At 39.2% G+C, this 27,919-nt stretch overlaps 1 protein-coding gene across 2 annotated transcripts; it reads left to right on the forward strand.

The window, feature by feature from the left end:
- On the forward strand, window positions 1–26,898 carry sptb (spectrin, beta, erythrocytic). 2 transcript variants are annotated; one of them, XM_058399461.1, is made up of 37 exons: window positions 1–241; window positions 4,531–4,746; window positions 9,912–10,063; window positions 10,183–10,356; window positions 10,983–11,089; window positions 11,172–11,252; window positions 11,356–11,471; window positions 11,552–11,664; window positions 11,740–11,927; window positions 12,057–12,174; window positions 12,305–12,463; window positions 12,574–12,876; window positions 13,025–13,175; window positions 13,378–14,248; window positions 14,454–14,591; window positions 14,706–15,465; window positions 15,566–15,768; window positions 16,410–16,500; window positions 16,619–16,765; window positions 16,887–17,156; window positions 18,941–19,165; window positions 19,246–19,335; window positions 19,436–19,720; window positions 19,871–20,001; window positions 20,079–20,283; window positions 20,481–20,704; window positions 20,897–21,047; window positions 21,486–21,730; window positions 21,819–21,957; window positions 22,042–22,126; window positions 22,254–22,450; window positions 22,535–22,608; window positions 22,687–22,750; window positions 22,856–23,103; window positions 23,200–23,373; window positions 24,066–24,108; window positions 25,564–26,898. In XM_058399461.1, the coding sequence occupies exons 2-37, from the start codon at window positions 4,599–4,601 to the stop codon at window positions 25,750–25,752; spliced, it is 7,059 nt and encodes a 2,352-aa protein (XP_058255444.1). In that variant the 5' UTR covers window positions 1–241; window positions 4,531–4,598; the 3' UTR covers window positions 25,753–26,898. The 2 variants fall into 2 exon arrangements, with proteins under 2 accessions (XP_058255444.1, XP_058255443.1); XM_058399460.1 differs by lacking the exons at window positions 1–241; window positions 4,531–4,746 and adding an exon at window positions 6,415–7,009.
- The last annotated feature ends 1,021 nt before the right edge of the window (window positions 26,899–27,919 follow it).

The raw sequence follows: 27,919 nt of genomic DNA on the forward strand, positions 1-27,919 counted from the left end.
GTTGCATGTGCCATTTAAAGGCAGTGGTGTTGAGCAGGAATGTGCGTCCTGCGCTGTGCGCTGCGAGACGCGCTTTATTTTTAACCGTTAGGGCGGGTCGCGCGCGCGGAGCTGCACTCAGTCCCCATGCCGCTGTCCCCGGCCTCAGCGCCTCACCTCGGATTATAACACACAACTAACAGATTCCCTTTAACTATACACTCAAGAGGAAACTCACAATAATATTTCAAACTCTCTATTGGTAAGTCTTTTCTTTAATTATTATTATTATTATTTCTAAATTGTGAATTATAAAACATCCATTTATTAAAAGAACGAGGAAGGTTAATGATGATATTTTTATTAAAATAAAAATTAAAAAAAAATACTACAAATGTATTATTGCATTGTAATGGGCTCCAGTTATTTTCTGCTATTTTTTTATATATGATATTCACACACTATTGATTGTTTATAACAACTTTATTATGCTTTAATGACATTGACTGCTGCACCTTCTTGACTGTACGGTATTTGTTATTTGATGTTGGAGAAGCTGAAAGCTGTAAAATGTGCACTAAGACTCTTAAAGGGCAAAGGTGTAAAAACTTTCCCCCTACTACGCTTACAGTTGTTACTTGTGGCCTGGTAAAAGTTTCATTTGTCCATTTAATATTATACATATCTCACTTTATTATTTTCTTTTTCTTTTATCTGCACTTAAACGCATATACTCTAGTATGAAAGTGCAAAGTGTAACAGCATCAGGGCAGAAATAACATGCTTTTAGCTCCAAAGCTCTCTCTCTCTCTCTCTCTCTCTCTCTCTCTTAAATAAACAGTGTGGCTTCACAATATCAGCTGAAGTAAAAACAGCCCTGTTTTATCACTAAACTTTGAAATAACAAAGAAATATTAGGTGAGCTGTCTATTCCTGTCCTTATAAGGTAGTGTTGTGGTAAGAGCTTAAATCTACACCGAATTACATTAACAACCTGGTGACTGCTGTTTGTGATCTTCCAGAAATAGTCCAACATCGATTTGTTCCATTTCAGTTCTACTACAGTAGCTTGCAGTCGTTTTCCGAACACAGACTGTGTCCTGTTAACCCCCTTGACATCTCAACATCACTCATGTATTCATAGCAAAACTCAATAACTACTACATATTATTCTTTAAGTATGGTGAAATGAATAAAAACGCATGTAGCTCCTGACCTAGTGACAGGTCATGGAAATATTAGGGGTTAAATTGCAGTTACATCAGGCATTTGATTTGTTTGATTTGCCATGTATATGATATAATTCCTGATTTTGACTTGGCGGCTGTTACAGCACGGTTTGCTAAACAAGCTCCCTGGATGATTTTTTTTTTCTTACTCCATGGCAATAACTTTGACCAACAATATGTGTGTGACAGCAGAAACAGAGCACTCATTGGCAGTTTGTAGTTCTTCATACCGTAGCGCACGAGGGCATCCAAACCACGCCTGTCTCTAGTTTCGCTACTTCATCATCATGCACGTCAGAAATATTCCACTACACTCCCGTGTCTCATAGCTACTGTACAACAGTTCACTTGGCAAAACAGAAATATCAGCCTGCTCGTCAAACATGTTTCATATACAGAGTATCTAAATCAGTATCCATTTCACTTCTACTAAATAATTTTTCAATACTTTGACATTATCATTTGAGCTCATTAGACCATTTCGTATCCTGATAGCAGGAGCTATGTCACATGCCGTGTGTTAGAGCATAAACGTAAGTACAGTTGACGAGAGCAGGCTGATGGAGCAGGAGTAGACCCTGTAGGCTGTGATAAGGGGATTCCCGCTGAGGGAGGGAGCATCATTCTCTGATAACATCCTCTCTGCACCCTCCTGATACAGAGGACAGAGCGTAAGAAGCACTCCTCCTCCATCAGGGCCTCTTTTCTGAACCTGTTATTCCTCTTCTTCTTCCCTTCATCTATTACACGATAGCTACATGATAATTATGCCATGATACAGCGCAGATATCAGTGGAAGAGATTACCCTGCTGTGTTTAATACTCATATGATAATGATTTATAAAAGAATGGATTTTTAAAGTGCAGGATATCCCAAAAGTATAGAACACTTTTAGCAAAATGTTAAACATTATTTAGAAAATATCCACTATATAATTTCAATATGAGCAAATGTCATTCTTAAAGGCTGTCTAAAAAAAATATGTCCTTTAATCCAAGTGAATTTTGGAAGCCATTTTGTAGAAAAGTGTTAATTTCCCCCAATGTAAGCAGACCCTGTAGTTTTCTTTCTAGTTAAGCAACACAGATATATATTTAGCCATGAGATAGACATGGTACTATTCAGAGACAAGTAATCATTTTCAGCTGCACTTGCAAATCACATACAAATGTATGAATTTCACTAAATTGGAATACAACCAAAGTGCTATATATTTTAAAGAAAGCTTGATCAAGCACACTTGTGCAAAATATGTCTGCAAAAATAGATAGTTATGTTTAAAAAATATATATAACTAATAGTTATTCTGTTCAAAGTATATGACACTGAATCATGGTTTCATTAATGATCACAGTGTTTTAATGTTTAGTCTCCTGTCCTTCGTTCCTCATAACATCTTGATAATGTCTGGGTATTAAATCAACCAGTTTCTGTAACACATATGGAGGAAGTTTCAACCAACAAACCTGTGAGCATCAACAATTTTGCTAATAGATACTCTGCTAATAGTGCTCTAGGAGGCCACTGTATGACTTACATTTTCTCTTTACAGTATTCCTTTAAAAGATGGCTTAGATCATTATTCTAAATAATTTCTTTGCTGGTTTCTGGAAGTTTGCATCCAGATTTCCTCTGTATACTTTGAGTTCATGATGCCACCAGTGAACACAATCTCACCAACATCACTGTATGAAAAACAGCCCCAGACTTTGACATTTGCACCTGTTCGCTTTAGAGTAACATAAAGTAAGCACTCTACCATCAAGTTGAAGTTGGATTAGAGTAGAGAGTAAAGTGCTTTATTAATCCCCAAGGGGAAATTTGGTGTCATAACAGCCACAACACAAGAGCAACAGGGAGGACTAGGACTTAACATAAGAACAGTCCAAGACTACCCAAAATATCACAAGTCAGAAAGAGTGAAATATACATATACACAACTTTCCAAGTTATTTACAGAATGAGATTTCTGTATGGAAATATAATCCAGGTTGTCAGGTTTGAAACCTTACCTTGTGTCGTATCATGTGTGATGGGCAGAAAAATATGAAAGTCATAAATAAAGTGGCAGTGTGTGTGTAAGAATGTGCAGTGACACTAGGTAAAATTTGTTGTGCAAAATCAGTAGGCATGTCCATCTCCAAAAAATCTAAAAATAAGACAATTCTCCAGAAGCTGCTGCCTTCCTCTGCATGACCTTTTGTGAATTGTTTTCTTTTTCTTGAGTCTGACAAATGCTTCCTCCCCCTTGATTCTTCCTCTGTATCCATGCTGGCTGATCCCATTTTGAATATTTTGTAGCTCTAGCTGTATCTGATAAATGATAAATCTCACTGATATCTGTAGCAATCTTTGCTTCTGTTTCTTGACCCTTTGCTCACCAGTATCTGGAGGTCTTTCTTGGTCAGCCTGTAAGGTGTCTTCTGTTTTAATATTAAAATTTTTTCCCCCCATAACCAACTGTGATATTATTATATCAATAAATTCATAAACTGTGGAGTGAGGAAGATTTTTTTTAGCTGACCCAGTCTTTGTTGTTTAAACAGATGATGCTCACAATACATTAACATTACATTAACCATGAATTAACTGAATAGGCTTCGGTGTCCAAACACTTTTGTGTACTTTTATCTGTTAGTTGTAGATTTTTAAGCAGAGCAGTATTTTTGGGAAAGGGTTTGGTTAAAAAGTGTGATTTTTCATGGTGTTTTCTAATATGGTGAAATTCATCCAAGTGTCCAAATAAGTTTTGAGCCCATTGTATAAATAGTCCTGTCTTTGTATGAGGCTTAAAGAATAAGTCTGTAATTAAAAAACAAAAAACGAAAACAAAAAACTGAATCAAAGCTTTTACACATGGCTGAATCATGAAATAATTCATGTACATTAACTCAAAAAACATAGTATGTGATGAAGATGTTGGTAGAATTCTGTGTTATTTTACTTGAAGGGGTTGCCCAGCCCCTGTGTTGGGTGATAAGGGTAGGAAAAAGCAGCATGCCTCTGGCAGATAGAGCTATCTTAGCCACATACCTTCAGCCATCACACCACAGAGGTACATGCACATAGTCTGAAAATGCTGGCGTTTTCTAATGTAAATGTTTAAAGAGCTTGAGTGCCTTTATCTTTGGTGGCATCTTAAATCATAAATAGTTTGTTAATTCTGCAGTGGTTTTGCTGCTTATATGTCCCAATAAAATGTAAAACAATCATGAGTTTAATGGAAGCTTTTAGACCATGTACAATAATCTTCAGCATGAACAAGAACATGTTTCTGGAATTTAACCCTAAAGTTGATGCAGGTCTCTTCTGTCTTTTCAGATCATCCATTAGCCCCATTCCACATTGCTCTGAGGTCTTCTGGCTCTCCTGCTCCGCCTCTAGCAGCCATGACCTCCACCACGGACTTTGACAATGCTGATATCACACAGCAGTACAGCCGCATCAACACACGCTTCGAGCTGTCTGACGAGGAGCTGGACAATGACCACAGCACGGCTCGGCTTTTCGAGCGTTCACGCATCAAAGCTCTCGCAGGTGACGTTTGTATGATATGACCTAAAGGCATAACACAATTTGAACGTTATTTTTTCACTTCTAAAGTCTCTTAGACTAGAAAGGCTAAGTCTAAGACCAGCCTGAACCCCAGCAACCAGACCCATTCCCCAAATTCTTGTTTCCTCCCCCTTCACTTCCCCAGCCAGCTATCTCAGATCGCTGTTACATGCCCAGCGTTCTTCAGTGTGATGGAGCTGGACAGCTGCCCTGCCTGTCCATGTCCAAGGCTCGAAGCAATGAGAACATGTCATTGCTGCTACACCTGTGGCATTGCCGCTCTGAAACTGTAGCCTTAAAATAGCTCTGTGCAAGGCCAGAGCTCTAGTCCTTGCAGGAGTTCTAGACACACACACACACACACACACTCACACACACACACACAGGATTCAGGACAGGAAGCAATTATTCATCATATTTAATTTGTTATTAGATCATACAATTATTTTAGGTTGTCACAACTTTTAGGTCTTATACTCTTTACATTTCCAAAATGTCCATATTTAATATGTAGCTTAAAAATTTATTTATTTATTTATTTATTTATTCATTCATTCATTCATTCATTCATTCATTCATTCATTCATTCATTCATTCATCTTAACTAACTGATTTATTCGGTTCTGGTCTTGGTGGAGCTGAAGCCTGAATGTGACTCATTATTTTAATTATTTAATTTAAATTATTTAATTAACAATTTGAATTATTTTAAATATTATAATTATTCAAATTGTTCATTAAATGCTGTTTTTTCTAATAACAATTATTTTTTTCTTTTTCCCCCTGGGTTTCTGTGTATATTCCGTGTCTGAGCATTTTTTTCTGATTTTTTTTCTTACTTTGAGAGGAGATCTAGGTAAAGTAGGAAAGGGATTGGATTGCCCCAACTGCACCCTCAGACCTCCCCCCCACACACACACACACCCCCACACCTCCACTGACTCAAGAACTATGTCTTTCCATGTTCTAAAACATTATAGTGAAATATTGATTTTTTTTAAACATCTTTATTCTCAGATCCTGTGACTGGCTTTGTTTTGGAAGTGCATGCAGAATAGTGTAACTTGGCTGTTTTGTGTTGTTGTGATGGTTCGCTAGCCTGTGTCTTTAAGGTGCAGACATGCTGCTGCAGTATCTGGTGTAATGTGCTCAGCATGTGCACTGATCTTTATTTAATGCAATTAGAGTTTCCTGTCAAAGAGCAAGCAGACAGACTGAGAGTGAGGGGTTTGTTATTTAGTGCTTGTGATCCAACAGCTTTCAAAACAAGCTAACAAAAAAGACTGTTGCATATTATATATGTCATTTCACATTACAGGTGTAAATATATATATATAAGTTTGACATTAGTTATAGCATTCTGATGCGTACATTGAGCTTTCTGAATGCTTCAGTTCTGTTTTAATCTCAGACATAGTTCCTGCAAATATACACTTCCTGTCTATGTCTGTGTTTGGAGAAACCAGTATCAATAAATATTTTGTCACCACATACTTCCCATATGATGACATCATGTGTTTGTGCAAAGGAGGAAGTGAGCAAGGATATACTATATGCATGAGTTGGGTGCTGGAGAAGCAGCTCCTTGCACTAGCTGAGAGTAAAAAACAGGGAGGGAGGGAGGGAGAATGGGAGAGGAGGAGGAGGAGGATTCGAAGACAGAAGACAGGAAACGATAGACTTTGCATCTGAAAGGCTGACCCGCAGAGGTGTGTGCAGCGCTGGCTGATGATGAGCAGCCCTTGTCTGTGTCGCACCATGCCTGTGAGCCAGAGCCAGCTGCCAGAGGTGAAGCTCAGCCTAAAGACCAGCAGAGAGGTCACTTCAATCCGCTCCAGTGCCTACTCCTCAGGAAAAGAACTCCCTATCCGAGTCAGCACTCAAATCACCAGAAGCAGGAGCACTCCGCCTGTGTCCAGAGTTCAGTGTAGCGAGAAAAAGGCAGCGCCCAAGACTAACGGACACACCAAGCATGAACCCAAGAATTTGCCTGAGAAGAACAGCAGTGTACGGGGCATTCCACCAACCCAAGCCCCCTTAACGGTCTCTGCCTCCTCCTCCTCGTCCTCTTCTTCTTCCTCATCCTCGTATACTTCGAGACTATCCAGACCCTCTCCCCCGCAAAAACCTTCTTCGTCCTCATCATCCTCTTCGCAGAGTATGAAACGTACCCGCTGGCTAAGCCACAGCACCTCCAACATCTGTTTCAACTCCATCTTAGACGGGAGGTTCAGACAGCTTCAAGGTAAAGTTCTCCTTTGGCTGCATCCTCTGCCCCTCTCTACCTCCCTGAGACATCCTCTGCCATGTCCAGCCTCTCTCTGTTCCTTTTACAATCGTTGGTTAGGTGAGTTTGATTGTGGTGGTTTTTGTGGAGGGCAGAAAGTATTGTGCTTGGTAAGTGCTTGTTTACAGTACTGCGTTTACATTAAATATTTAATGGTGTGGAAGTAGAACAGTTTCCTGGTGTGGTGATGCTGATTTGGAAAAAATAGTACACTATGCTATATTGGTTGTAAATTCTGATTTTTAATCACTACAAGATTTTGTTTTTATACATTTATAGCAAACAATGAATTAATACATTGTTTTAATAAAATACAGAAAGTCCATATAAACTCCAAACTTTCCCTGACCAGATAATTTAATACTCACACAACCACTGCTGGTTTTTTTTTTTGTTATTCTAATGTTGTGAGCTTACCACAGCATGTGGAATTATATTGACGACTGATTTATATGTATTTTATATGGTTCATGTTTGCAATGAATTTAGTGAAATAATAGTCAGTGACATTTAACATCATCAAATGCACTGACAGATTATTTACTGAAGTATGAATGCAAATACTCATCTGAATAAATATATTCCGTCTCATGAAAGTTGAAGTACAGCGCTTGACTGTTCTACAGTTTGTGACTCATGTTAAAGTACAAAAGTATGAACTTTTCAATGTAATTAAAGTATGAAAGTAGGAGTACATAAAAGAAGCTTCAAATCAGACACTTGTTTTAGTTACTGTGTTATTTTACCTATTTATATTCTTTACCTCAGTTTCTCAAGGACCCCGAGGACCAAGTGAAAATATCAGCTCACTAACAACAGTTTGACTCCTAAGTATCTATCAAATGTTAGCTAATATGATAACTCTAATGTACAGAGTGCTAATAGCTAGCTGTCATGATACAATTTGACTTGATAAAATACAAAGTTTACATAACAGCAGATTACAGTGATGGTTAATGGGACTAATTCTTGCTGTCAAATCTGTTGCAGTTTAAATTCGTTATGAACTCCAGGAAGTTGTCTGATGCTAAATAGCCATTTGTTACTTCCCCCCTCTGTGTACTGATTATAAACATATCCTTGTACCCTTGCTGCTGAAGAGCACATGAAGCATATTTCTTAGCATTATTCTATGTGTTAGAGAAGGGTGTTCCAGTGCATTCCAGACCAGCATTATAAAAAAAATCTCTAAAAGGACTAATTCCAGTTATCCTGACTTTTAGCTAACTATATCTAGCTAACTAGTTTTTTTTATCACTAAATGAATTTGTTTATTTGTAAACATGTACTTCATTCTGCACATAATGATGAACTATTTCCTTTTTGGGCTTGCCATAAAAGCAGATTATGTTTCAATCTTCCGTTTTTTTTTCTTTCTACTTCTCTATTCCACCTCTCTCCTTCCACAGATTATTATTGTGAAATGTCAACTATACTGTGACCTGCAATCACCCTGTTGGACATATTACCATTTCACTCAGTTAACTACAAGTTAGCATTTAGTGATGGGCACCAGTAAATTTTCTGAATGGCTTTACAGCAAACGCTGACTGTAGTGCAAAACACAGGCTTGCTCGCTACAAGGAAAATCCATCAGTATAAATAATTCATTGGCCTGTCGCTGGAGCTCTAGAGGAGATTTGAGCCCAAGCCATGAGAAGCTGAGTAACATTTAACCTCCCTCTGATGCTGACCTGAGGCCACCTGAGAGACAGGAATGTTTAGAGTTTCGGTTCCTCCAGAATTCAGCCAGGTGACAACAGCCAGATCAATGCCCTTGGCAGCAGATGTGGGAGGATAAAAAAAGATACAGAAGGCATGTTTGCCTGGAGAATGCACAGTGAAACTGTGTTCTAGCACTGATGATATTGTCTCTCTATCCTGGAGGAAATTTAGCAGCTAGAGGTCTGAAATCCCAGGATGTAGAAGCAAAAAATGTTTATTTATTCAGATGTGGATCTGTATAGTACATAATCTGTATAGTATAGTGGCATTATGATAGATTTTTCTAATTGTCAGAACTTTTCCTGGCTTTAGTGATCAGAGTTTTGTTTTGTAGTGGCTTATAGTGCTCTAGGTTCCCTTCCTGCCTCTCTAATAAGATTTAATCAAAATGCTAATTTCTTATTTTCTTATGGAAAAATCTGGGTTTTTTGTTTGTTTGTTTTTTTTTTTGGTGGAAGCGTGACATGTGCCGAATATGGTTCGGCATCGCTTCTGCTCTGTTTCTCTGTAGTTAAGGAGTAAAAGTGGGTAGGCTGGTGTCTCATGGGGCTCAGGGAGTATGCACTTAAAAGCATGGGTTCTTATGTTCTAATGTTTTCCATCCAAATGCTATTTTTCTGCAGTACCATTAGGTGCATTCTCTCCCCCCCCCTCTCTGTCTCTCTCTCACTCTCTCTCTCACTCTCTCTCTCATTAATGATGCAGGATAATTTTTTAGATCTTATTTGAAGGAGAAACATGCAACATAGATATAAATAAGAACATCAGTTGAAATACTGAAAAAGTATTTGTTACTGATAAGATATGAGGTGTCATCATCTTTGGGTATTTTGTTTTGGTTAGCATTTTATCTGTTGTATTGTTTGGGAAGCCCCTGTGGTCCTGTTATTTCATAAAAGCAGCAATCCAAAAAAATATATATGTCACAACAAAAGTCAAACCTACACCTATATGCACATTTCTGTTTATCTCAGATGTGCATTCCTCAGCACATAGTATCAGTGTGTACTGTTAAGGCCCCAAAGTCATAAATTTATTTGAAAAATGAACATATGGACAGGGAGAAAAAAAACATGTAAGCACTTTTAGTCTAGCTTGGTTAGCTTAATTGTTTTCTTCTCACTCTGCTCACCAGATGAGCGAGAAGCTGTACAAAAGAAGACCTTCACAAAATGGGTGAACTCCATCCTGGCTCGAGTCAGCTGCCGTATCTCAGACCTCTATCTAGACCTGCGGGATGGGAGGATGCTCATCAAACTGCTGGAGGTTCTGTCAGGAGAAAGGCTGGTGAGTATCTGCTGATCTGCTGATCAAAGCAGACTGGCGTTAAGAAGATGTTAATGTTCAGACTGCACAAATACACAGTTATCTTTCCACATCCTGTAACCTGGTAATATATTTTGTAGCCCAGACCCACTAAAGGTCGCATGAGGATTCACTGTCTGGAGAATGTAGACAAGGCTCTGCAGTTTCTCAGGGAGCAAAGGGTTCATTTGGAGAACATGGGCTCACATGATATTGTAGACGGGAACCACCGTCTAATCCTGGGGCTCATTTGGACAATCATTCTTCGCTTCCAGGTGAGCTGAATTCCCTAGGTATAAGATTAAAATGCTGAGAATCAGTAACGTTACGTAAATAATAACGAGAAACAACCTATTCAAATGTCCCACCACTTATATAGTTTGCCAAGACACCATGTTTATATTCATCCATGCTTTTTAATTTTTCACAGCAACATAACGTTTGTATTTATACTGATAAATAAAAGGGTTTGTATTTATTTTTTAATCACTACATTTGACAGCTGGTGTATTTTTAGCTCAAACAATATGATCTGCTGCATAACTTAATCCCTCTACATGGAAGAGCAGAGGAACAGAAGTAGCTGACTACTTTTTCTTTGGTCTGGATTTTTCATTAAAGAAAACTGGAAAAAAGAGAGCATGTCTATTTTTAGCTTTCAATCTTTAGACAGCTCTCAGATCTGAAGCCTTAATAAGATCTAATTAAGCGAAGTTATGTGGGACAGAAACATTTTGTTCTGGAGTAAACCATTTGTCAGGTGTTTAACAACTGACCCAATGACAATTAATATACAGTAAATGGTATGAAATAACATGGAATTTTTGCAAAATATTATTTCAGTTACAAGCTTACACCCATCTGCTTTCTGCCTTCTTCCCTTCTTCCTTCTGTGTTACAGATTCAGGACATTGTTGTAGAGGTAGGAAAGGCAGACCAGACGGGTAAGCAGGAGACTCGCTCTGCTAAAGATGCCTTGCTGCTTTGGTGTCAAATGAAGACCGCAGGGTAAATGTTATCAATGCTACCTGCATATCATATATCATATCATGTATACAGGATTTAATCTGGTACTCTTTTGTATTTTTAGGTATCCAAATGTAAATATCACCAACTTCACCACAAGCTGGAAGGATGGCTTAGCTTTTAATGCCCTTATACACAAACACAGGTGCAGGAAAATCAAAAGCAAATTAAACAAACATTGGCAAAAAATGAAAGACATACCTGTAATTTATTTCAATTTCTGAAATTTTGCAAATTCATTCCTCTAGGCCAGATCTGGTTGACTATGGCAACCTGCAGAGATCCAATCCAACTCATAATCTTCAGCAAGCTTTCAACGTGGCTGAGAGAAACCTTGGAGTCACCAAACTACTGGATCCTGAAGGTAAAAAAAATCTTCAAACAGAAACAAGCTTATCATGTTTGAAAGAGACCTCACATCTCTGTGTGTTCTGTTATTTGCAGATGTGTTTACCGAGAACCCAGATGAGAAGTCCATCATCACATATGTTGTTGCTTTCTACCACTACTTCTCAAAGATGAAAGCTCTGGCAGTTGAAGGCAAGCGAGTTGGGAAGGTGAGAGTGTCTTTGCTTATCTGTGTGTGATTTATACAAGTCAAACCTGTGCTGAAAAGACATGTCGTTCTTCAGGTGCTGGATCATGCCATTGAGACAGAGAAGATGATTAAGATGTATGAGACACTTTCCTCAGATCTCTTAACGTGGATTGAACAGACCATCATTATTCTGAACAATCGTAAACTTGCAAACTCTCTGAATGGAGTCCAGCAACAATTACAAGCCTTCAACTCATACCGTACTGTGGAAAAGCCTCCAAAGTAAAAGCAAAAACAGACCTGATTTTTATTTATTTACTTTTTTTTTTTTTTACGTTTAATTAGACTTTTTATGCATTTAATTTGACAGAGAATGATGTTATCTCACATTTCATCTCAATGTCCATAAAGATTTCAGGAGAAGGGGAACCTGGAGGTACTGCTCTTCACTATCCAAAGCAGGATGAGGGCCAACAATCAGAAGGTTTACACCCCTAAAGAGGGCGCACTGGTGGCAGACATTAACAGGGTGAGGTTGAATTTTTAGATCCACCACTGCTCAGCTTTTCATTTTTATCATTTTATAGTTTACAGGTAATAATACTATGATACAATTATTAATATCAAACAAATGCTTAAACTATTATCACCTAATCCAGGCATGGGAACGATTGGAGCGGGCTGAACATGATCGAGAGCGGGTGCTTAGAGATGAGCTCATCAGGCAGGAAAAGCTTGAACAAATGGCTCGCCGCTTTGACAGAAAAGCTGCCATGAGAGAAACCTGGCTGGTGGAGAACCAGAAACTGGTGGCACAGGTACTTCATATTGTCTACAGGCTTTGAAACAAATTAGGATATGAGATCATTTTAGATAATGCAGTAATCCACATTCAAGCAATATACTTCAATGTACCTTTACATTGCAGGACAATTTTGGATATGATCTACCAGCAGTGGAGGCAGCAAAGAAGAAGCATGATGCCATTGAGACAGATATTGCTGCATATGCGGAACGTGTGCAAGCCCTGGTGGCTTTGTCTAAAGAGCTGGAGGTGGAGAGGTACCATGATGCTAAACGAATTGACGTGAGGAAAGACAATATCCTGAGGCTCTGGGACTACCTCCAGGAACTTCTGAGTGCTCGTAGGGGCCGACTGGAGAAAAACCTCACCTTGCAAAGAATCTTCCAAGAAATGCTTTACATCATTAACTGGATGGATGAGATGAAGGTAGAAGAGGGTTTTGATTAGTGTTGAGTGTAGAATTTTGTGGAATTTTGTGTCTAGCTAAAATCTGACAAAGCATAATTTTGTTCTTGATTTCAAGTTATTTGTTATTTGTGTATGTTTTGATTGTGATTTACTTTTTTTTTATCAGACTCGTCTCGGGTCACGTGATTTTGGGAAGCACTTGCTGGAGGTGGAGGATCTTCTGCAGAAGCATGCTTTAATTGAGGCAGATATCGCTGTGCAAGCAGAGAGAGTGAACTCAGCTAATGCAGCTGCTCTCAAGTTTGCAAATGGAGACAGTTAGTAGAGTTTTTTCTTACGCTTATGCTATTATGGTATTATCAAGTACAATTAGCACCAAAATTGTAAACTTATAACTAAAGGTACATTTTAGTACAGCTCTTAAATAAAGTAAAATAAGTATATAGTATCTATGTATATTATACAGTATAGTTTCAGCTCTGAAGTTTACTTATTTCTGCTCTCTGCCTCCCCAACCAGGCTACAAACCATGTGACCCCCAAGTGATTCGAGACAGGGTACAGCACTTAGACCTATGTTACAAGGAGCTATGTGGCCTTGCAGCACATCGCAAGGCCCGTTTGGTGCAGTCTCGCCGTTTCTGGAACTTTGTCTGGGAGACAGCTGAACTGGAGAGCTGGATCCGTGAGAAGGAGCACATATTCTCCTCTCTTGACTATGGCAAGGACCTCACCAGTGTGCTGGTACTGCAGAGTAAGCACAGTGCTTTTGAAGATGAGCTAGACGCTCGGCGTGATCACCTGAAGCAGGTGATGGAAGAAGGTGAGAAGATGGTGAAAGGCAAGCATATTGATGCCCCTAAGGTACAGCAGAGAATGGATGAAGTACAGAGGCAATGGCAGCAACTGGAGGAGCTGGCTGCATTCCGCAAACAAAACCTTGAGGACACCCAACGTTTCTTCCAGTTTCAGGGTGACGCTGATGACCTTAAGGCCTGGCTGTTGGATGCCATAAGGCAGATGAGCACAGAAGATATCGGGCATGAGGAGTACACCACACAGAGATTGCTGAAGAGGCATCGTGCCCTGAGTGACGAGGCAGTTAAGAACGGAGCCACCATTGATGCTCTGACCAAACAGGCTAATTCACTGCCCAATGAGCTAAAAAACACACCCGACATTCAGAGACGTCTAAAGGACATTAAGGATCTTTACATGGAACTCTTGACTCTCTCAGACCTGCGACAGAAGAAGCTCGAGGACACGATGGCACTGTACACCATTTTCAGTGAGACAGATGCCTGTGAGCTCTGGATGGGTCAGAAAGAGACCTGGCTTGTTGGGTTAGAAACACCAGAGAAGTTGGAAGATCTGGAGGTCGTACAAAATAGGTATGTGTATGCACCCTGGTTGGTATGTGTCAAGTATGTCATGGTGGATTGGTATTTATTACTTCTTATTTTAAGAACATATGGGCATTACTGACACGCATGCCATTCCACTGCAAATTCCACATTCCAGGAACTACATAGTGACACTTTGGTAAACATTTTCAATAGTGCAGTGTTCTTAATGAAGAATTTCTTGTGTTGCCAGGTTGAGGATCCTTGCTCAAGAAATGGGCAACATGCAGACACGGGTAGATGACATCAACAAAGCAGCCAAGCAGCTAGAGGATAGCAGGCACCCACGATTCAAAGAGGTGAAGGATTGTCAGACTCATCTCAATAAGAGGTAAGGACTGTTTCCTAAGTATTGAATTTCAAGCCATGCACGCTCAATTTAGTTGTTTAGTTTAAAATCGATGGATATCACATAACTTTAATCACTCTCCCATTACCTTCACAGGTGGGAAGATTTTAAAGCTATGGTAGAATATAAGAAGCATAAGGTGGATTCAGCACTCAGTCTTCACAACTATGGGCTTGAGTGTGATGAAACTGGATCATGGATCAAAGACAAGACACGAGTCATTGAGTCTACGCAGGAGCTTGGAAATGACCTAGCTGCTGTTATGACTATCCAAAGGAAACTTTATGGCATTGAAAGAGACCTGGCTGCTATTCAGGATAAGCTGGACTTCCTGCATGGTGAAGCCCAACAACTTGTCAAGGATCATCCTGAGAATGCCACTGACATCCTGGCCAGACAAGAAGAGCTAAACAAAGCTTGGGAGACATTGAAACAAACGCTAAAGGATAGAGAGGATTCTCTTGGTGAAGTCAGCAAGCTGCAAAACTTCCTGCAGAACCTGGATGACTTTCAGTCCTGGCTTTTTAAAACACAGAAGACCATCGCATCTGATGAGATGCCTACAAGCCTGCCAGAGGCAGAGGAACTCCTAAGTCTTCACGATGCACTAAAAGAAGATATGGATAGCCATGAGGAGGACTATCACAGCATAAGAAACACTGGGGCAGCCGTTACTCATGAACAAGAGGACGATGCCCAGTACCAACAATTGGATCAGAGGCTGAAGGGCTTAGATAAGGGTTGGGATGAGCTGCAGAAAATGTGGGACAGCCGAAAGAACTTCTTGGACCAAAACATGGGTTTCCAACAGTTTGCAAGAGATGCAAAGCAAGCGGAAACCATCTTGAACAACCAGGTAAGTATATTGCCAATCTTCTTCCAGACGTTTGCCCAGTTATACACCATTTTTACTCCAAATACCAAAACTTGTGTACATTTGTATTTACTTTTACTAGGAGTACGTTCTGGCCCACCTGGAACTGCCTGACACACTTGATGGAGCAGAGAAGGCTTTGAAGAAGCATGAGGACTTTGCCACCACTATGGATGCTAATGAGGACAAAATATTAAATACAATAGATGGAGGTCAAAGGCTGGTAGACAGTGGAAACCTTCATGCACCGAAAGTAAAGGACAAAATAAACTCGATCCAAGACAGGTCAGAAAAATTCAATACTGTGTGTGATAAATACTCACACTATATTTACTGTTTCAAATTCACTGACATTAAAATGTGTGTACAAGCCGATTGTGGTTTTTATTTGACCATTAATATCCAAAATTTGTCTGTTATTATATTAAGGTTCTAGCATGCAAGCTGAATATACAGCATAAAAAACAATCCCACTGGTTTTCTGTTCTAGTTTGGGATACACCCCCTTTTTGTTTTTTTGTTTTTTCCCCCTATTCTATCACACTTAATTTAACAGCTCAGGTGTTAAACTTTGTATGGGCTTGTTCAGATGTAGTGAGTATGAGCAGGATAAGAAAACTAAACTGCTTTGAAAGAGTCCATGGGTTCTTTTTCTAGCACATTACTAAAACCTGCTGTGTAATCTCACCATTCTTGGGTCAGCATTGAGGCAAGAGCATTAGACAATGGAGAGGAAGTCTATATTTTTCCCATAAGTGGAGGTCGTCTGCTGTAGTGAGAGCTGGGCGCCTGTCCTGATGGGTATTGATCTCATAGTAAAAGTGCTCATCTGGAACAGCAGAGCTTTGTTCTGGACATAGTGAGACTTTCTCACATTGAGATGTTAATGCACTGTGCACCTAATGTGTGTTTGTATGTTCCTGCAGATATGCAAAGAACCAAGAGAAGGCCAAAGAGGTGTCTGAGAAACTCAGTGACAACAAAGACCTGCAACACTTTCTTCAGAATACTCAGGATGTAAATGAATTTTCTATTTGAGCTGAATGAATCTACATAGTTTTTTCAAACCTTCAATCATTTGTCAATCACTTTACTTTAAGTCCTCATTCTTTCTTATGTCTGCCTCATTCCTCAGCTTACTCTGTGGATAAATGAGAAAATGCTAACTGCTCAGGACACGTCATATGATGAAGCTCGCAACCTTCACACCAAGTGGCAGAAGCACCAGGCTTTCATGGCAGAACTGGCATCAAATAAGGATTGGCTCACCAAAATTGACCAGGTTTATGAATGTCTGAGCTCACTATAAAATACACATCACTTACATATCAGACACACAGCAAAATCTTTTTAAATCAATTCAACAAAAATTCCAAATGTAACTTCCTTTTACGCCAATGTAGGAAGGAAAAGAGTTGATGGCCTCCAAACCTGAGTTTGAACCCATTGTGACAGAACGTCTGGAGAAACTTCATGAACTGTGGAACAAGCTGGAAAACACCACGCAGGAAAAGGCCCGGCTTCTGTTTGATGCACACCGATCTGAACTGTTTGAACAGAGTTTGGATGATTTGAAGAAGTGGTTGGGAAATCTAGAGCAGCAGCTCCAGGGTGATGTTGATGAAGAGGTGAAAGATCTTACTAGTGCCAATATCCTTCTTAAGAAGCATCAGGTAAATACAATAGCAAACACTTCTCTTGAAACCATTTGGTACCTGTAACAGAAAATGAATTCAGAAATTAGAAGTTTTTTTCATCATCTTTTTCCTCACCACTCATTAGGGATAAATATACGTTTAACTTTCAAATTTTATTATTAATATTCTGTATTTATATAGATAATTTCCCTGTAAAGCCGCTTTAAAAATAACATTGAATTAAATTGAAATGAATTGAAAACTAAAAGCATTCCAGATGGTCTGGGAGTTTCTAATAATTCAACAGTTGACTGATAAGTCTTGTTTCTGGGAATCATACACTTGCTTAAAAGTGTAAAAAATGCACTTTGGAGCCATTGATTTTTTTTTTTTTTTTTGCTGAATGTCCCCCATGAAGCCAATTTGTGGTTTTATTTAAACCCATTCAATTTGAGTAATACTCCTCTGGATTGTCTGTTAAATGCTGTAAGTGTATTTTAAAATGAATAAGAAATATCACTGGTAGTGATGGGTTGTGGTTTCCACCACTGTATAAAAAATGGCAATGTAAAGTGACATTCTTTACATTATATCATGACTTCTTCTCATCATGCAGGGCCACCAGTTTATTATAAATACACTAGAAAATGAAAGCTTGTGATTAAAATTATGTATTATAAGGGCTGAACACACATGCTGAGGACCATTTCTTAATATTTAGAATCTCTGCCAAATAACCAACAAAGACTTGATTACTCTTTTAAACATGAGAATAAAATTGCAAATCTTTTTTCATCATATGGAACAGCAGCTGAAACACTAAAATAGGCCCTGTGCACTCTAGCTGAATTGTATATGCACTGTGTGGAAAAGTGGGCAACATTGACAGGCATTATTATTTAACTGCATTTGCACTGTTAAGGCCAGAGGGTGTGTGTAACCAAGCAAAAGAAATAACACATGTGCCTGTTTTGGTGTTTCACCTGCTGTTCTAAAAAACATCCCCAAAGCTTTCTAATGGACCAAAGTCTGATGATATCGCAGACTGGTCAAAGTGTTGGAGTGTTCCATTATGCTTGTCGAGCAACTTACACACAGATTTGGCCCTGTGGAGCCAGCATTTGCACCCGACAGCTGTCATCCTGGAATGTGGGCGTGTTAGTGTTGTGGTCTGCAAAAAAGGCAATCTCATAGCCTAGCTAATAAAAGATCGATTTTTATGACAAATTACATTTGTCCAGATGCTCAACTTTATAACTTTGTAAAACAGTCGATAGATATGAATTTAATTTGGGTCTGTGATAGAGATTTTTGAGATCAGGTGACAATTCTCACATACGTTAAAAGATGGTAAAGCCAATAAATATTTATGTCTATTTATTTAATTATTTATTCAGTAATTCATCTTTAGTAACCTTATTATCCTGGTCATGGGCACAGTGGATCTGGTTCAGTGGTTCACTGGCCACCATGAAATGTCACACACTGAAATGGAATTCAGTCCAACTTAGTGACTATACACACACTGATTTACACCCAATTTTACCATAGCCAATCCATCCACTGGTGTGTTTTTGAGAGGTAGAAGGAAACCAGAGGAACACTGGGAGAACTTGTTCAAAAACTTCACAGAAACAGTAACCTGAGCTCAGGATCAAACCATAGACATGCCATTATCTGTATAATTAGCTCAAATGTTGATTCTGTTTACACTAGAAATTGTCTGGTTAACTTCATAGACAGTGCTGTAAAATGCTTGGGTTTTTACTATAGATCTTTTATAGACAGCTCTATAAACAGTCTTACCTGTGCTCCTGCAGATGACTGAGAATCAGGTGCGAGACCGAGCGCGTGAGTTGGAAGAGCTACAGGAAGCTGTGCAGCAGCATGCTCCATTAACCGAAGAGCAGCCCGAACTGGAAGTTGAGCAGCAGGCCCTCCAGAGGGACTTTCAGCAGCTCCTTACACCTCTGGCTCAGCGCAAGGGAAAACTTGAGGCAGCTAAATCCGTGTACCAGTTCTACAGAGATGTGGCAGATGAGATGGTGAGTGGCAATTCCACAAGGAATGATTCACAGAGATCTAATAAACGGCCATTTAATCTTTTGTTTCATTGATGTTTTAGCTTTGGCTTGAAGAGAGGTTGCCTATGGCGATGTCGCAGGATCATGGGAACAATCTGCAGACAGTCCAGCTTCTCCTGAAAAAGAATCAGGTAATCAGGGCATGTCTTATCCTGACCTGAGGCAACATCACTAAAAAGTTTTTTAACTTCTCAGCATTATTTGTATTAATCAAATTTTATCCAAACACAGTCCCTCCAGAAGGAGATTGACGGTCACCAGCCACGTGTGGATGAGGTGTTGCAGCGGGGTCGACGTATGACGGCAGCTGCAGAAGGGAGTCCAGAGGCAGAGCATATGTCTGAGGAAATGAAGAGGTTGGAGGAAATGTGGGCACGGCTACAGGATGAAATGGCAAAACGCAGAGCTCGACTCAATACCTCTAACGATGCCCAGCAATACTATAATGATGCAGATGAAGCAGAAGCTTGGATTGGTGAACAGGAACTCTACATGATTGCTGATGATAAAGCAAAGGTAGAGTTGTTGAGGAAGAATTGGCAAATAGTTTGGAGAACTTTGTCAAAATCTTTTCACTCAATGTTCTGTTTGCTATTTTGTGCATTTTTTCAAAAATCGACATCGACTTTGTCTCCTCTTGTAACTTCTAATCTCCATTCTTCCCAGGATGAACAGAGCGCTATGATTCTGCTAAAGAGGCACTTGGTTCTGAAGCAGGTTGTTGATGACTATGCAGATTCTATCCAGAAGCTTGCTGACCATGCACAGAAGATGTTTGCTGAGGAGCATCCTGAAGGGTATGCTGGGTTAACACTGTAGATTTAAAACTCTCTAACAAGAGGAGTGTCATAGAAATTTATATTTTCCTGTGCAGGGAGGCTATCATCCGGAGGCAGGGTCAGGTGGACAAACAGTATGCAGGGTTGAAGGAGCTGGCTGAGGATCGCAGGAGGAATCTTGATCACACTTACCATCACTTTCTCTTGAGCCGGGAGGTGGAAGATCTAGAGCAGTGGATTGCTGAGCGTGATGTAGTGGCTTCATCACAGGAGATGGGACAGGACCTGGACCATGTTACGGTACTACAGAACATCCACATCTTCACACACATAGTAATGAAATACACACTTGATGGTAGAAATATTGAATGAGCTCTTGTTTCTGGACTGTAATTGGGTCACAAGCTAAATGGTCACCATGTAATAAGGTATGGATTTATAATGCCTCATTTGGTGTTATAATAATTATTGCATGTTACTGCTTAAATGACACTTAGACGCTGAGGGATAAGTTCAGGGAGTTTGCCAGGGAGACGGGGACTGTAGGACAAGAGCGGGTGGACACTGTGAATCATACCATTGATGAGCTGATCGAGGCCGGTCATAGTGAATCATCCACACTGGCTGAATGGAAGGACGGCATTAATGAGAGCTGGGCAGATCTCTTGGAACTCATTGACACTCGCACACAGCTCCTGACTTCTTCTTATGATCTGTTTAAGTAAGTTGTTCTGGATAAAATCAAATCAGTTTATTTAAAGCATTTCTCAATATGTCCTTTTTTGTTTTTTTAACATATGTTGACTCTTCAACAAACAATTAGTATCCTTTTATGTGCATTCCTGTGTAAATAAATGTAATTTTGCAAAGCGGTAGAAATAAAAAAAGGGTTATAACTCGTCCTTCTGTACAGGTACTTTTATGATGGCAAGGAGTTAGTAGTCCAGATCCATGAGAAACAGAATGAGCTTCCGGAAGATTTAGGAGAGGATTTCAGCAAGGCGGAGTCTTTCCATCGTATGCATGCTGCATTTGAGAGAGATATCAGCTCCCTCGGAAAGCAGGTAAATCACAATGCAGATGTTAAACAAGACTTGCATACCTTATCATCACTGAATGTTTATTTAATGTACTTTTGGAATCATTTAAGAAATACTAATCTTTCAGCCATCTTAATTTCACTTTATTTGGCACACATTTAAATATATTTTCTGGGAGCACCTAGACACTGCATCTGCTTGCGCTGCCATCTTGATTGTAGAGGTTGCAATATATCTCTTTTAAACTATGTTTAATATATACATCTCAGTAGACAATAATCAAGGCATTTCACTATGTCCAATCTTGTATATTTATTTATTAACGTGTATTTTTGTAACTTCTTTATTTAAATTCCTTTATTGTTATATGTTTAAATGCCCTTTTTGCTGTCCCTTTTTACATTATTTTGTTGTATTGTATACACTGACAATAAAATACCTTACCTTACCTTACCTATATAGGTACAGCAGTTTCAGGACACTGCAGTTCGCTTGCATGCCCAGTATGCTGGAGTTCAGGCAGATGCTATCAAAGCAACAGAGAAAGAGGTTGTAGATGCCTGGAAGGGTCTTAAGGCTGCCTGCGCTGGCAGGCAGAAACAGCTGGAGGAGACAGCCAACAAGTTCCGCTTCTTCACCATGGTTAGGGATCTCATGGCCTGGATGGAAAGCATCATCCAGCAAATTGAAACTCAGGAGAAACCTAGGTGAGTTGAGATTTGCACCACAGAGAATTCAAGCCAATTTAAGGATTGTGAAAATGTGCCTAAATGTGTGTTTTTTGCTCAACTCTAGAGATGTGTCATCAGTGGAGTTGCTAATGAAGTATCACCAAGATATCCGTGCAGAGATTGAGACGCGTGGACCAAAGTTTAATGACTGTGTGAAGTTAGGGCGGACTCTGCTAGAACAGAAGCACAAGGATTCAGATGAGGTACTTAGATACATCAGCAATTGAGCTGTCATATTAGGGTCTGTAGTAAGATTGATTTGCTATATTTCTCATTTTCTTCTATAGATCAAAGAGAAGTTGATGCAGCTAATTGAGAAGAGGAAGGAAATGATGCTTAAATGGGATGACAGATGGGACTGGCTTAGACTGTGTATGTGCTCTTGAATTATTCAAACATGCCTCATCACTTACCTTTAACACTCCTTGCACATTCCACTAGTTATCCTTCATGTATACTGTATATAAGCCTGCAAACTATTGCTAATGTCTCCCCCTAGTGTTAGAAGTGTGCCAGTTTGCCCGGGATGCATCTGTAGCAGAAGCCTGGCTGATAGCTCAGGAGCCGTACGTGGCCAGTAGGGACTTGGGTCAATCTGTGGATGAGGTAGAGAAACTGCTCAAGAGGCATGAGGCCTTTGAGAAATCCACTGCGACCTGGGAGGAGCGATTTTCTGCACTGGAGCGCCTTACAACAGTAAGAACATTACAGCTTTCAGTATGCATGTATAAGAGAATGTGTGCGTACAGTAACTTGTTTGTTTGCTTTTTTTTATTCTAGCTTGAGCTGCTTGAAATCAGAAAACAGCAGCAGGAAATGCTGAAGTACAGACAAGAAGAGGAAAAGGACAGCAGGTAATATGAAGTTCACAACACATCAGACACTTTGTGAACAGTTGTTAATATCATTAACTTTGTACCTTTGGCTCTTAGGAGAGATGACACAGGCTTTGCTGAAGAGTCCTCACATTTGGACACAATTGAAGAGCAGTCTATTGTTAGTGAAGTTTGCCATTTGAGCTCTATTTTTATTCTAGACCTCTGTACATTTTATTGGCCATTTAACAAACCTTTCTTTTTACACGTCTGTGTTTGTGTGTAGTCTGGCATGGCAGCAGTAGAGCCCAGCTCAGAGCATGGAGATAGCACTGCAGTGGATTCTGCCATGCCCATCTTTTCAGATATTCAGGAGAGTGGCTCTATGGAACTGGAGCCTTCAACATCTACCCAGTTTACCAAGGAGCCAGAGCAGGCTGCCACTCTTCCCATCATGCCTCATCATCACCTGCTGGAGGGAACACTCACACGTAAACATGAGATGGAGGGACCTAATAAAAAAGCATCCAACAGGTAACAAAATTATAGCACACTGTCCTCAGTTGATGTTGTCTTCATGTCAAAGTCCTACTACATAACGTACCTTTTATTTCTATTTTCTTGTCTCAGGTCCTGGAATAGCATCTACTTTGTTTTAAAACCGGGCCAGCTTTCAGCCTACAAGGATGCAAAGAGTTTTAGCCACAGTGTTACATACCATGGAGAAGACCCGCTGTCACTCATCAATGCTGTTTGTGAGGTTCTGACCAATTACAAGAAGAAGAAGCATGTGTTTAAACTGCGGTAAGCATGGCAAAATGCATTGTTTATTATCAAACCCAAGTGAAGGAAAAATTAGTAGCTCTGTCAGAGTGTTTTATGGCATAGTTAAGAAGCCAGGCTGAAACAGTGATTAGTTACTAATATTGAAAGAGTGCTATTAGTGTATATATTTACTTTCATTGATAGTAATATACTCACACAGTAAGCCCATGCCTTGTCTTTTTAACTGTATCTAACTTCTATATTACATTTTGGATCATTCTAGTTGTAACATTCGGGCCAACCATCTGCACATTTCTGTCCTCTGCCAGATTGCTTGGCAAAACTTTCCTCATATATCTATTACAGTTCTGCCAAAGAAGTCACACAATGAACTGAAGTCTACATACCAAGAAATTGAAATGTTAACGGCAGAGTTTTTATTATTTTTGCCCAAGAGTTCAGGGGTTCTATTATGTTTCAGGATACACTCCCTTTTTTCTTTTTTTTTAGTATTTTGGAATTTAGCGTGAGGTAAAAAAAACAACAACCAAAAACCAAAAAACACTCAACCTTTTGAACTCAGTTGTTTCCAGCTTTGTGCATCAGTTACTATAGTTGAATGACTTCAGTGTCTTGAGATGTATTCTTTGAGACCTAACCAAACAGATTCTTTGTTTAGCCATCTGGAATGAAACATGAACCAATCCTCTGTTGTTTTCTGCATATTGTAGGCTTGGAGATGGAAGTGAATACCTGTTCCAGTGTAAAGATGAGGTCAGTTCTTTCCCAGAATGCATATTTAATACTAAAGTCAATTTTTACACCGCATGGCACAACGTCTCCACAATGCTTTTTATTTTATAGTTGATATACCATGCAAACATTCCGCAAATATCCACATAATGTTAAAGTAAGCTTGTGGTAACATATGTTGGTGCAGAAAACATTCTCCAAACATTTAGGATGTTAATCCATTTGGTGCATCAGAATCAGAGTGAAATTTACACCTTGGCTTCATGTGGTATTTGGTTTGGTTTGTTTTCTCACTGCAAATAATAACATGTACTAAAAAACAACAATAAACAGTGTCCAATTGGTACATAGAATAATCTTATGTATTATACACCGATCAGGCATAACATTATGAGCACTGCCAGGTGAAGTGAATAACACTGATTATCTCCTCATCATGGCACCTGTTAGTGGGTGGGATATATTAGGTACCAAGTGAACATTTTGTCAGTTAATGTGTTAGAAGCAGGGAAAATGGGCAAGCATAAGGAGTTTGACGAAGGACCAAATTGTGATGGCTAGATGACTGGATCAGAGCATCTCCAGGACTGCAGCTCTTGTGGGGTGTTCCTGGTCTGCAGTGGTCAGTATCTATCAAAAGTGGTCCAAAGAAGGAACAATGTTGAGCCAGTGACAGGGTCATGGGTGGCCCAGACTCACTGATGCACATGGGGAGTGAAAGCTGGCCCGTGTGATCTGATCCAGCAGACGATCCAACATACTGTTGCTGAAATTGCTGAAGAAGTTAATGCTGGTTCTGATAGAATGGTGTCAGAATACACAGTGCATGCATACACAGTGCAATAAACAGCAGATCAGGGCTGTTTTGGCAGCAAAAGGGGGGACCAACACAATCATAATGTCATAATGTTATGCCTGTATTATTAGCATTGCTGAATGTTCCTTGTCAATTATCATATAACCATAAGAGAATGTTGTGTTTTGACGTTTGCAGATTGTTTTGGGAACATATTTGTTAGTCAAAATAGAAGATTCCTAGAACATTATACAGTGGTTCCCAAATAATAACAAAAGGAGAACCTTACACTAACATGAGGGAAATGTTCTGTGGTTGCTGAGGTGTTCTCCACTACCATCACCATCACCATAATCAAAGCATCAACTGAGGGAATATCCAGTACCAGAAACATGTAGAATGTGTGTCAAAGCAAAACGGAACGTGTTTTATAGGCTTGTTGCGGCCCTATCGCTTACTAAAACTTTTTATGTTGGTTTTTCCTTCAATTTGGCACCAATTATGGATTGTTTAAATGGCTATACACTCCAAAATAAACAAAAAATATTGTGTTAAGTATGTGACAAAAAATGTGCTTGGCATGTGTTCAGTGCAAGTGTAGTGCTGTCAGTTTAAAAGCTGCTCTTGTCTGAAATATTAGAGTCATTTGTGATTTTCTTGTTCACATATTACTTCCACAGGAAGAACTGAAGATCTGGACTACGGCCATAGAGAGAGCAACAGAGTATGAGACAGAGGAGCCAGTAGCAGGGCCTTCAGAACCTCGAGCCCAGAGTTTACCCCTTCCTTCATTTTCCACTTCCTCGGAAGTTCCCTCTGCCAAGAAGGAAAAAGAGAAGAGGTTTACTTTATTTACCAAAAAGAAGTGAGAGGGACCCTTACATGTCAGGACCTCAAAGAGAGCAAGCAAAGAGGACACAGTGGGTTGGTGAAGAAATGAACTGATTTATATTAACATGCTACATGCATTTGTTTCTTCCTTTTTTTTTCTTTTTTTTTTTACATTATGTTAATTTTTAGTATTAAAAATTACACTCGTGCCTGTATGTATGCCAGTGAAATGTTGCTATGGTCCACTTGTTTGCTTTGTTGTTTTACTTTTCCCCCCTTAAACCTACCAGATTCACATTCAGACAAAAGCACAGGAATGCTGTTTTCACACTCAACCAAAGATACTTTTTTTCATTACTTGTTCTTCTTTTGGGCATGCTTTCTTAATATTATATCGTAGATTTATAATCACATGTTAAAGCATTTTCTCAATTTGCCATACTTCTCAAAATGGTTGCAAAATGTGATACTGTGCTCTTTGTGTTGGAGCTTGTACAATGTACAATTTACAATTTACAATTGGATTTTACAGAGTTTGTTGTAATTGCCAATTAGCCATACAGAGGTTTACTCAGGAGCTTTAGTTTATACACTGTACACTACTGTATAGAATTAATACAAGTGCAGTAAGCACAGTGGTCAACAAACTTTTTTAATGTTCATCTTTAGTTATTTTCCCCCCATGGAATTAGGATTAACTTTCTGCAGTATCCTAAGATGGTACCTTCCTAGACAATACATGATAGCAAGTGTACTAAGAATTGTCCAAAACCTCTAATATGCATAATGTTATTTTTTTTTCTAATGCATGAATGTTTGTGTTTATTTAATATGGTGCTACATGACACAGCGATCACTGGCTCTTTACTGACTAATCAAAATTTATAGTGGCTATCAGAAGCATGCATCATGTCTCTTGTTTTAATCATTATCACATTAATACCATGTTTTCTAAAGACTTGAGAATATGATGTTGGGTCAGTGATGTTTAAAGCAATCATTCAATTTCAGAATGTATATGGAAAGAATGTGCGACACCAATTTGAATGTAACATACAATAGGAGGTGAAGCTCAAACCATAGGAGAGGACAAGGAGACAGTAAAGACTGGTATTTAGTAATTTGTTGGGGGAAAAGGTATAAAGTTATATGTTTATGCATAAATAATACATAATCACATCTGATTGGTTTTAAATGTCTCTTTTTACATGTACCTCTGAATGCAGTATTACTTTGTTGTTTTCTTTGCTCTAACACACCTGATCCAACTAATCAGAAGATCTTTTCTGAGCTGATGAGGGTGTGTAAGGGCAAAGGTATCACTGTGGTAGTAAATAATACCTTAGTGTAATGTGAACCTTCAATACAGTATCTCATACCTCATCTGGCTAGTTTAGTTTCTGCATATTCTTGATTGTTGTTTTTAATTCTGGGGAAACTGAACAGCAAACCTTGTCGTTCAAAATAAACTTTTCAAACATTAGAGTACAAGAAGATATATTGTTTAAACCATATCATTGTCATTCAATGATGTACCTTTTGTGCTTTTACTTCGTTCCTGTTATATGGCAACTGTAGGTACAATAAATGTAAGGCTGGCTATGAAAAGAGCTATGAAAACTGGCAAAAGCTACGTAATTGATGGATTCTTAGACACAGTAAATGTGAACATGCAGTACGGAATCTCAATAATGGTTTAATTCATGGATACTTTCCTTTAAATTACACTCAGAAAAAGTACTAGACTATAAATGTAATTGTTGCTGGCTTATCTTGCATAACTTTAACATTTATCCATTGTGTGGAAACATGGACAAAAAGATTTAAAGTACATAAATATACTGTAATGACCTTTTGACATAAAATATGTAATTAAAATGTACACTAAATGCACATTTCTAGGGAAAGATACAGGATAAAGGTATGAAGGCACTACTACTTGGGGACAGTGGTAGCTCAAGTGGTTAAGGTTCTGGGTTGCTGACTGGAAGATCAGGGTTCAAGCACTGCCAAGCTGCCACCGTAACCCGCAAGGCCCCGAACCCACTCTGCTCCAGGGGTGCTACATCATGGCTGACCCTGTGCTCTGACCCCAACCCTCAAGGATGGAATATGTGAAGAAAGAATTTCACTGTACAGTAATGTATATGTGACAAATAAAGACAACTTAACTTTTCCAAACAATTTCCTGATGCTAAATGTATG

Source organism: Hemibagrus wyckioides, linkage group LG09 (assembly GCF_019097595.1).
Source record: "Hemibagrus wyckioides isolate EC202008001 linkage group LG09, SWU_Hwy_1.0, whole genome shotgun sequence".
In the NCBI taxonomy this organism is placed as follows: Eukaryota; Metazoa; Chordata; class Actinopteri; order Siluriformes; family Bagridae; genus Hemibagrus; species Hemibagrus wyckioides.